The 11324-nt window shown below is 43.0% G+C and overlaps 1 protein-coding gene across 2 annotated transcripts in view; it reads right to left on the minus strand.

The window, feature by feature from the left end:
* stxbp5a (syntaxin binding protein 5a (tomosyn)) overlaps positions 1-11324 on the minus strand; it is a 113810-nt gene that overhangs the window by 26170 nt on the left and 76316 nt on the right. For both annotated transcript variants that reach the window (XM_008286162.1, XM_008286163.1), the window contains exon 8: positions 2605-2728. In XM_008286162.1, coding sequence (XP_008284384.1) covers positions 2605-2728 — 124 coding nt within the window. The remainder of the gene's footprint in view (positions 1-2604; positions 2729-11324) is intronic.

The raw sequence follows: 11324 nt of genomic DNA on the forward strand, positions 1-11324 counted from the left end.
TTTTTTTTCTTCTTCTTCACAGTTTTCTAGCCCAGCAAACATCTCACAACAATTTAGATTTATCTCACAACCCTCGGTGGGAGTCCTGACCCCGACACCGGATCCACTGACTCAGAGAAGTCTCTCCACTGCCCACAGGCAACCAGTTTATCACAGAATATCAATACAAGCTGCATTATTTATGGGGCATTTTGCAATCCAGATGCACTCATATGTGATTCGTTTTAATGATACAAACTGCGTTGAAGGGTTAAAATGGTAACTGTTAGGGAAATAAGATCAAGCATGGGGTTATTATCACCTTTCAATTTAGGAGAGAATTACGTTTTTTGTTGTTTTTTTTAATAACCTGGTGTGTTTCCCATTATCGTGGCTATTGTGGTTCTATGCTAAGTTTGCGCTCTTCATCTCCGTTATAGAGATTATAGAGATAGGAGGAAAACAGCTTGTGAATGGCGTTTAGCGGGGCAATTAGCATGAGCTCCCCGCAGCTTTCCAAAGAAAGCCGATTTGCACATGAATCATTTTAAACATTTGGGTTTTTTTTTCATCTGACTGAAGTTAAACGTAGAAATTAGCCGCCTGGAACAGACATTTTGTTAACCGTATTAGAGGTCTCCATACTCGCCAGCTGACCTGATGGCCAGCATGTTCTTCTGTGCCTATCAGCTTGTTTACGAGCGTGAGGTTGAGATTCAATGTCTGTGAGGTAGCGAGTGAGGCAGAAAGAGGAACATGATGTCCTGGATAACAATGTATGTTGTTCACTGCTCTGCCACAAACACTGGGACCTGTTGATGCCACACATGGAAAATCTCTATGCAGCTAATAAATCTGCAGCTTTGATGACGATTACCATTCAGGAGATGGTGCTGCACCTCCCCAAAATCAACTAGAAGGAAGACTGGTCAGACCAAATGCTGAGCTCTCCATGATATCATACAAGTAGATAAATTCCATTCTGGTGATTTTTGTGTTTACTTTCAGTCAGACTCGACACTAAATGTTTAAAACGATTCAGATAAAAACGACTTAAAAAGCTGCAGGGAGCTCATGCTAAATGTCCGACATCGAATGCTGTTTCCTGGAATCACTGCAGCAGAAGCGAACAGGAGCACAAAGCTACCATGACACTCAAAAGAAAGTGACCTTTGGTTAATGACTAGAATGGTGTCACTTTAACTGACTGATTAAACCAACAATGATCCCACGTCAAGGAGCTTTTGTATTAATGGAGAACACACCATGGATTCTTCAGTTATTGTTGAATTAGGTTTAGTTGAGATTCTGTCACTGTAACATTTCTGAAATGATTTGTGCTTGTAGTATGTCACTATCGTATATCAGCTTCTCATGGGTCACCTCAGAATTTCCAAAATAACAGAAGAACCACCCCAAGTACTGTGTGATGACACCATCATGCTCCTGGCTGTGTCTGAAATCACTTTCTGTGTAACACACAGTTGGGAGCAAACATGTACATACACTTGTAAAGACCATGCATATCATGGAAGTCTTGAGTTTCCAGTGACTCCTACGATGGAATCACTGAAACACATGCGTCTTTGTCACAAAAAAACAATTCTGCATTTTGGTTCTTTTATAGATTTATTATGGGTCCTTTGGAAATACAACCAAATCCCAAAAATATACATAGAGCAACTTGAATTATCAGTTCTGGTGATGTAGAAAGCTGTGTTCACCCATAGACTGTATAAAAGATGGACGTAGCAACCGGCCCTGAAAAATAAAGTCAACCCGGAAGTGTCAAAAACCTGCAGTATCACTACGTCCACTAGCTGCTGGCTCCAAAAAGCCCTGGCTCCCATAGACTGGAATTGGAAAAGAAGTGATCACAGATCATGAAATTCCTCCAGCTCAGGATTTTTTTCTTATTAGTTTTCATGGTCAGATCCAGAGATCAGGTGGCCAATCTGAAAATAAATCAATACTGGATTCTGAAAAAATCATCAACATTTTGCGGGGCAAGGGGCGTGGCTGGCTTGATTGACAGTCGGCAGCGACCATAAGCGAGCAGAAGACGGTAAATGTGGGCGGGCAGAGAGGGCCTGCCTCTCAATCCGTCTGACCAATCGCTGCTCCTATGGCTCCGCCCCCCTCCGACGATTTTTGCGTCACTGGCTCCAAAAATCCAAGATGTCAACCAAGAAGTAGCAAAACCCTGGCTTCATTTTCTCAGCGCAGAAACCAACGGGTGATGTCACGGTAGCTACGTCCATCTTTTATGTATTCATCACATTTCTTGGTGGCATGAACTCTTAACTTCCAATGAGTGATTATGAGTGACTACAGCTGCTGACTCCTCTGAACCAAGACGTGTGTTTCAGATTCCATCACAGACAATTCAGAGCTGAAGGAGTCACTGGACACTCAAGGCTGCCGTGATAAACTTTAAAAGTGTACATAAACTCTATATTTTGCCATCATAAATTTCTGGTTCTCTCCAAGAATTCCTGGATAAACACAGTAGAGTATATATAATAAATACGGTAGCGCATGAGTGGGTTAGGTAGTGATTTCAGACACAGCCTATATGTGTGTGTGTGTGTGTGTGTGTGTGTGAGTGTGTGATCACGTCCTTACCGTGCGGTGTGATTGTCTGTATGGGCTTGCCCTGGCCTCTGACGTTCCATATGGTCAGAGTTCCATCTGAGTGACTGCAAATGAACTGCTTGCCCTCGTGATGCCAGGCAACCGAGTGGATAGCCTAAGAAATGACAGGTGGGACGGCAGGGGAGGGAAACAGCGGTTCAGCGGGATGAAACATCATGCGCCACCATGTCCCCTATGCTGCAAGTTTGCTGCATTGCCACGGCCATATGGTACACAGTGTTCGTATGTATTTTAAAAGCTCGAGCCTTTGCACTCTGGCACAGATGGTTAAAGTGAGATAAAGACTTCCCTGACCCCAGAGCGCTTCCTGTGTCACAAATGCATATATTAGAATAAACCCATTTGTTGAATGTGGGACCAGAAAAGGAATGAAAGGTTTTGGTAGCATTGTTATACATTAAAGAGTTCATCTTCATAGAGACACACAGTTTGCTCGAGGAGATGAATCTTCAACACGCGAGGCAACCGAAACACAGCTGATAGCAATTCACTGGAAAAGCCACCGATGCTAAAAGGGGGAAGCTTAAGAGGTGACCTTTAGTTAGAACTTCAAAACCCAGATGAGGGCACGGGTGAAAAAAAAAAAACACATAAAAAAAAAAGCAAATGGAGATACGGATCTCTGATGCAGCGACAAGCTTACGGAGAAAGAGAATAACAAGGAAAGACGGGAAAGATATAAAGAGACGGCGCCCTCTCTGTCCTCCCATCTGAACAATCATGTGGCTTTTGTAAGCCCGGCTCATGATGATTTATCTACAGACAAGAAAACACATAATGACCAAAGTAGGCCAGTAAAGGGCAACGCTGCTTATTGATGCCCTTTTCATAGCCGGTAATTAAAACTAGCGAACATTTTGATAATGACGACAAACTCACAAAGGCTGTAAAAGCAGCTTTACAACATGAATGTTTTGTATGAAGTCCCACAAAGCTAACACTTTGTCAGTGAGAAGTTCTGCATTTCACAGACATGATGATGTTTAGTACTGGACTTTCCACCTTGCACTGTTTAACGTATTCTCTCCAGAGCTCCTACGAGCGAGCACGCCGCCGTTCCTGGTCACCTTGCCTCATAAAATGCTTCTCCTTGTCTCAAGCTGCTTGTCTGGAATGAAGGATTGCCTCGCTGTCAACGCTGATGTGAGCGCACGGTCAGGTTAAGTCAATCTCTTCCAATTGCAGCAGCAATTTTTTAAGGTGTATACCAATTTTGCTTTCAGTATGTCATTAATCATAAACGGCGCGGCGTGTCAGGCGTGCTGAACGTGCTGAGTTCTGAAGAAAATAGCTACATGAGATGGCATGGGCGATACTGTGGTGTCAGCTTGTACTCGTATGACACCAGCGATTGGCTCATCACGTAAACCCACTTTTATCTGTTCCAGAGTAAATAGTCTCATATTTCTACATGTTTCGTGGGGTAATGAACCCAGTCGGTCGCTTGCTGTTAAAGCATTCCGCCCGTTGCACGGCCAGATCTCAAAATCACAAAGACGAAACCATTAAAACGACTTTGTGGAGACTCACAGGTCTCATTATTACATCCAGGTCACCGTGAGCTTAATAAAATAGGATCTTCGGTTATGTGACGACACAGATTCAACTAAATGAGTCATTAACTGGTAATGACTCATACCTAAAGTTCTGAGATCTATACTGATTTTTTTTGGCTGTGGAGTTTCCTGATTTCCTGTTCACGAGGATTGTTTGCTCAGAAATAATTAGGCACGATGAGTAATGGCCTCTGTGTTCTTTTTAAGCTGGCAGCAGTGGCGTAGAGGAAGTGGTGGGGACAGTGGGATGTAGCTGTCTGGAAGGAGAGAGAGTCTGTCAGTGATTTAGATTCGTTTTTTTTTTTTTGCCTGAAGTGATTCACCGGTGTGCAGCGAGAGGTAGCATGGATGTAGTTATCTCCTGAATAAACAAACTTCAGCTTCTGTAAAAGGTTTCACGTCCCACGCTCTGGAAATGAGGTGAATTACTGAAGTTGTACGAACATCTACAGGAAGTATTCTTTCAGACTGACGCCAACATTAATGAGCTTAGATACCTTCATCATACCTTTTATTTTATCCCCAGATATTCAAGAAAACACTGAATTCTCAAAGTCATCTAGCTGCTGTTAGAAAATTCCCTCGTTCTCCCGTTTGAAGATGCGGTTGACAGCGAGGCTTCTGTCAGCGCATTGTTTTGCCGTGACAGCCTCAATAGGCGACAAAGCGCGGCCCTTAATTGGAAAATGAGCAGGGTAATTGAAACACATGGCGCTCATCAAATCAAACAATACCAATTAAAAAGGCTAATTTCATTATTTATTACATTAGGTCAGTTTTCACAGATTGGTCTTTGGGGGATGCGAGAATTCAGTCAAGACTTATTAGAGTCACACAAAGACGCGCACATTCGTGGCGAAGATGATTAACACACAAAGTGAGACCGGGAAGGAAAAGGGGCCACGCTATTAAGTATGCATATCACAGCGCTAGTTAGAGCAGCTTCTGTCACACCGGGACACTAAACACACACACAGCCACATGCAGCGAGTACGGCTGACATCACGTCACAGGACGATGTACATTAACTTCCAATCATCAATAACACGTAGGTGACGCTAACCGTTATCTCAGCTTCATACTAAAATGATTCAAGCTATGGGCACTTTCGCTTTGTTGTCTCCAAACAGGTCCCACAATGTGACCGTGTACAAAGATTGTTCTCCCCACAACATACTGTAGCACACAGGTCTGCACAGCAACGTGTGAAAAAAAAGACATTCAACCACACCTTGCTCAATCTACAAAAACAAGCATTTGAGGTCAAAAATGTCAACGCTGAATCCTCCTGAGCCTTTTTTCTTACAGTGTGAAACCCATTCTGCTGTTGTTTTCGTGCTTCTATTTACAATTTTTTCTGCGTTAAAAAAAAAAGATGCATCATCATTGGCTATGACTGGATCAAGAAAAAGTCCTGTTGGTATCAACTCACGGTACAACTGAGACTCTGGTCTTTAGTTTTGGACGTACAGTATATCGCCAAACTGTTGAGAGATCGACTGTTGGAGTGGAGATTTTCATTTCATTTTTATTTGCTCCGCTCGGGGGGGAAATGCAAAACTCCCGAAAATTAAATAGAAGAAAAAAAACAATTCTCAATCAAGATATAATTCTATTTACACAGTCCAAGGCTGAAAAGGAACAAGGAGAGGAAAAAAAAAATCTCATTTAGACTGCCCTTCACTCCAAAGACAAATAAACCCGACGCAATAACTCACCCTTAATCAAAGAGGCCGCTCACCTGACAACTTCATATAGCTTATTTATTTGTTACTGATATCTTTTCTTGAACTGAAATATATTCATGCCACCCTTTAAATCATTCTGTAGAGAAATCCACAGTTCGATGCCAAAGCTAGAAGTGCACAACTGCTATAAGGCAGCCAACGCAGACTCGTCCTTTGACTAAAACAAACTACTTTTGGAAGCTTTCCGGTTCTGACACCAAGAGTAAAAGTTAGGAAGATCAACATACTGCTACGTAACCATCAGATGTTGTGATGAAGCTGCATGTGCGTGTTCATTTACTAGAAGACAGTCAACACTGTGAGTCAGCACTTCCACCAAGAACCCAACAAGTCGGGGGATTAGCTCAAACGGTACAGCGCTCGCATAGCAGGCCAGAGGTAGCGGGATGGATGATCGCATCCTCCAACATTTCTTTATGTTCCCCACAGAGATGAATAAAGTATATATCTTGTCTTAAAAATATTCAGCCTTCCAGGGTTTTAAATCTAACAAAGGAAGCAGGAAGTTAACTCCCAGCGTGTGGCTTTCTGGGCCGTTATTCATCTTCACTTTCTGGATTAAACTTGTATATATAACTCCAATATTAAAGTGTTTGAGCAGAATCATTGGTGAGCTGGTGTGCTTGAGCTGCAACAGGGAGTGGAGGAAAGTCAAGAGGGACTTTATGGATTTGCCTATTCTACAGAAAGCAATGGTAAGGAGTTGCACTTAAGCCATTTTAAGGTAGGAAGGGACTGCTTTCCTGGACACAACTTCTATTAGGGTTTAATCAATGACCAGAGAAGGATTTAAGGACTTTGATGATCTTCTGACTCTCATCTGGCATCTACATCCGGTCAAAACTGTTTCATAACCAATGACATTCTCATCATTTGTTGTGCTATTTGTGTACTGCTAATTAGCAAATTTAGCTTGCTAATATGCTAAACTATTAGGTAGTTTATGTATTTATAGTAACCCTTGCACTTGCTCAACATAAGCATGCTAGAATTGAGCAGGTCAGCGTGCTAAAGTTAGACCTTACATCCAAGTATAGACCTCACAGAGCGATCAGCATGGCTTTCAAATCTTAATTCCTGTTGACAACTGACATTAACATGTGTCTCGGGTGATCCAGTCACAAGTTGACAGCTCTAAGTGCAGCATGTAAGTTCACACCTGACATTAGAATATGATCCTTAAAATCAAATCAAGCTTATTGTCATGTTGCTGTACAAACACAGTAGTACAAACAAGATGAGAGAGGGTTTCTTCAGGATCCAAAAACTAAAAGCAATTAAATAAACAAGTGTTTGCATATCAGGATCAGCAGTTCAGCATTCTGACATCTGGTGGAATGAAACTGTTGATCAGTCTGGAGGTTCTTCCTTGAATGCTCCTGAAACGTTTGCCTGATGGCAGCAGTTCAACAGTTCATGGAGAGGGTGTGAGGAGTCCATGACGATGTTCAGGGTCCTGCTCCTACAGCATCAGCTCTGGAAACGTTCAGAGCTGTCTGTCTGTCTGCATCCCCTCCAGCTGTACGTCCGTCTGGGATGTTGTCATGGAGCCATGTTCCTGTTAAAGCAAACACACAGCAGTCCCTCCACTCTCTGAGGGTTTCTCTCAGCAAACGTAGCTCGTCCAGCTTGTTGTGGAGGGAGCGGACATTGGAGAGCAGGAGGACGGTCTTGCTGGTCTGGAGGGGTTAGCCTTTAGCTTAGCATGGATCCGGCTCTCTTCCTCCTCCTTTGTTCGTACCGCTTCCTTCTCTCTCGGGTAACTTCCTGCGTAGTCTCCGATCGGTTGGTGTAGCATGTCCACATCACAACCGATCAACACAGTTCCAGCGCTGCTCACTGTCCTGATGTTCAGCAAAGTCTCTCGGCTGTAAGTTTTGCAGGATGAACGTCTGGGATAGACAAGACACTCAAAACGTTCACTCTCGCTGTCTCCTGAAGGGGGCGCTGCATCCACGCGCATCGCTATCACCATGGAAACAGAAATCTTGGCTGACCACTTGTGACTGGACCTCACTTCCTCAGCGCTCTACATGCAAATGAACATCAAAAAGTCTGGCAGCACTGGACAACAAACATCAGTGGGTCTACGAATGTCTCAGCAAAACCCTGAATTACATCCAGTGACACCTGAACGTTATTGTAAAAGTCAGACATCAATCTAACGAAACTCAGATGTGCCTGAGTCACATTAATAGCTGTAATTTGACAGGAAATTCAATACGTTATATAACTATTGCAATATGAGAAGAAAGCAGAAAGAAGCAAAGCAGCCGATGTGAAATGATTGATTTGTGATGCTGGAGAGCTCTGTGTGAGCACATTCATGCTGACTAGAAACACTTTTTTGTGTGTTTCTTCGTCTTTTCAATCCTGTGCAGTTTTCACTCTGGACCAGTCTCTCTGCAGAAATGTGAAGAAAAGGCTTGCGACAGTGAAATCCATCCTACTCCCTGTATGAAGTAACTTTACTGCCTTTAAAGGTCAATGCCTGATAATATGCAGGAACACAGCCGCACTTCTCTCAGACGCTGCGTGTTAAGCTCCAATTTGCTCCATTAAAATAGCAGTTTTAAGCACCAAAAATTAGCAAGGCAGGATCCTAAATAAAGGAATAAGTGGTCAGCCCCAGGACGGGTGAGGGTTGGTCGAAGCTTTGGCACCGAGCTCACAGCTGCTCAGTTGTTTTCTGTGAATGACAGGTCCAGTGTGTCTGGAGTTGGTTTAAACCAGGGGTGTCCAATCCTGGTCCTCGAGGGCCACAATCCTGCATGATCATGTGAATCAGGTGTGTTGGAAGAGCGAAACATCTACAACATGCAGGATTGTGGCCTTCGAGGACCAGGATTGGACACCAACGGGTTTAAAGTCTATTCTTTCTGGACATTGGAGTAGAAAGTAAAAAAATCATAGAGGTAAGTTGTCAGTTCAGCATCCAGTCCGTCAGCGGACGCATTCTAGACCAGCGGTGCCCAACCACCGGGCCGTGGACCGGTACCGGGCCGTGGGTCATTTGGTAGCGGGCTGCACAGAAAGAATAAAAACATTTTATTGGTTTGTTTTAGTTCTAGCCGAGTCTTCAGGGTGATTTATTTATTTATTTATAACACATATTTTTGGCCTTTCTTTTTTTTTTTTTTTTTTTATTTATTCGACAGGACAGAGAGGGAGAGGCAGGAAAGTGGGGGGAGAAGAATGGAGGAAGGACCTGCAGCAAAGGGTCATGAGTGGGACTCGAACCCATGACCGCTGCATCAGGGACTGTAGCCCCTATACATGGGATGCCAGCTCAACCAGGTGAGCTATAGTGGCGCCCCAGGGTGTTTTATTTTGAAAAGCTCTACTTCCTTCACTTCTGCATGCGCTTGTTTCAGTTTTCACGCCCGAAGCCGTCGGTCTAACCGCCGCCAAAATGAATCAAAAAACAAACTTCTTTGGCGAATGTCTTTGAAAAGGGACTCGACGTCTAGACAGAAAAAAGTAAATACATGTGTACCAATAAAAAGTAATTTTATTGGTTTATGACACTTTTTTAATAGATAAAGATGATTATTATTTGTTATGTGCGCAATGTCTGTTCCATACAAAACTGTCTTGCTTGAAACTGGTCCGTGGTGCAAAAAACAGCTGGGGACCTCTGGTCTGGACCACCTCCACATTTGGTGAGAGCGATCAGATCTCTATGCGTCCGCAGTGCATCTTGGGTGCAATCATAGAGCTTGTTCACTTGTGGTCAGATCACCCAAAATACAGGTTTATGCCAAATGTGAACAAGGCCTTCGTTTACATGAATGCACTGATGTTAGATATCATAGGAATAATACTAACTGTTTTTAAGGTGTGTCAAATATATACTAAATGGTGCATGATGATGCTTTTTTTAACACACTAGTAGATTCGAGTCTAACCTGTTGATAAATATGCTACATGTTCGTATTCATGTGATTTCTATGTATTTAATAGCACCAGCAGTTCATTCTCTCCTAAGTCACAAGTTTAAGCTCCATCCAGTCCTCTAGCAATGCTTCAGCTATCACTCTGGATCAAAGCGATGGACCTACAGAGTCACTAATGCGCTAAAAATATCATCTCATAATAGCCCTTTTAACATCTTCTGGTCAGAAACAAACATTAGCAACAAATGGCTTTCCAGAGCAGTGCGTGGGAATCACATCTTCTTCAACATGAAGTTTGTGTGACAACATTACAAGCAGCATCCAGTTCATCCTAATGGACACAAGCCCACAGAGGCCGACCGTCACATGAAGATAATGTTCTGTCCGCTAATGGACATTACGTGAGACTTGCCAAATGATCCATCAGCTATGAATAGTTAAGTTGTCCGTCTGAATCCTCAACAGGTCTTAGGGGGAAAGAAAACACTTCTGAATGAAGCCGCACTCACGTCACATAGAGTTTGTAAATGATTTGTAACTGCTCTGTTGGTCCACAGCAAAAAAACGTAGTAGCTTTACAAAAGGCTGTAAAACTGTGAGATGCCTGCATGGTTTTGGCCCACTATCGGCCTGCACCCATGACACAGGACTCGTGGGTTTCTGTCACTGCTCAAGTAAAAAGAGCAACAAAGAAGGCTACAGGGGTAAAGAACACATCAACCACAGGAATAATTCAGGAAACTTGAGCTGAAGGACGATTGTTTTTTTTTTCAGTTACTGTTTTTAGCCATTTTCTAGTTGCCGTTTGCTTTTGTTTAGCCTACAAAACTACCATCATCACATCTAGATGCCAAAACTACCTGGTTAGGTTTAGGAAAAGGTTGTGGTCTGGGTAAGATACACTCCACCTTTCAGTTTCCACGTACTCTCATTTTCAGTCAATGTTTGCTTTTGTTTATGCATTCAAAGCTACTTTAAGCACAATGAGTACTTGGTTCATTTTAGGAAAAGATCAAGTTTTGGGTCAAAATGCACCCATGCAACTCGTATTGATTATAGGGCGCCATCCCCAAAAATAGCCCCTCACAAACATAATTTTACAGGCTTTTTTTAATGCCACTGACTGACATAGCCATTTCTTATCAGACCAGACTGTTTCTTCAGACAGAATGCCACGGGAGAGTTGTGGTACTCGTATATGTTCGGCTAATTAGTGTTTTGTCTGTTGTGGAGAATCTCACATCGAGGAACTAAGACTCGACACAACCAACACAGGGAACCATTGGGTTTTGGGGAAACATTTTCCGCCTCAGTTTTTTGTGTATCAATGCGGATTTCAGCAGAGCGTGGTGCGGGTGTGCCTATACTGAATGTGTGTGCAAACAGATCTTTGTTATCGCAGTCACACCAGAGATAATGAACAGTTTCTCTCAGTTTCTATGTTTTCACGATTTGACAGACAGAGAGACGGAAAGGGTCAGAAGAATGAC

Source organism: Stegastes partitus, unplaced genomic scaffold (genome assembly GCF_000690725.1).
Source record: "Stegastes partitus isolate 25-593 unplaced genomic scaffold, Stegastes_partitus-1.0.2 Scaffold436, whole genome shotgun sequence".
Lineage (NCBI taxonomy): Eukaryota > Metazoa > Chordata > Actinopteri > Pomacentridae > Stegastes > Stegastes partitus.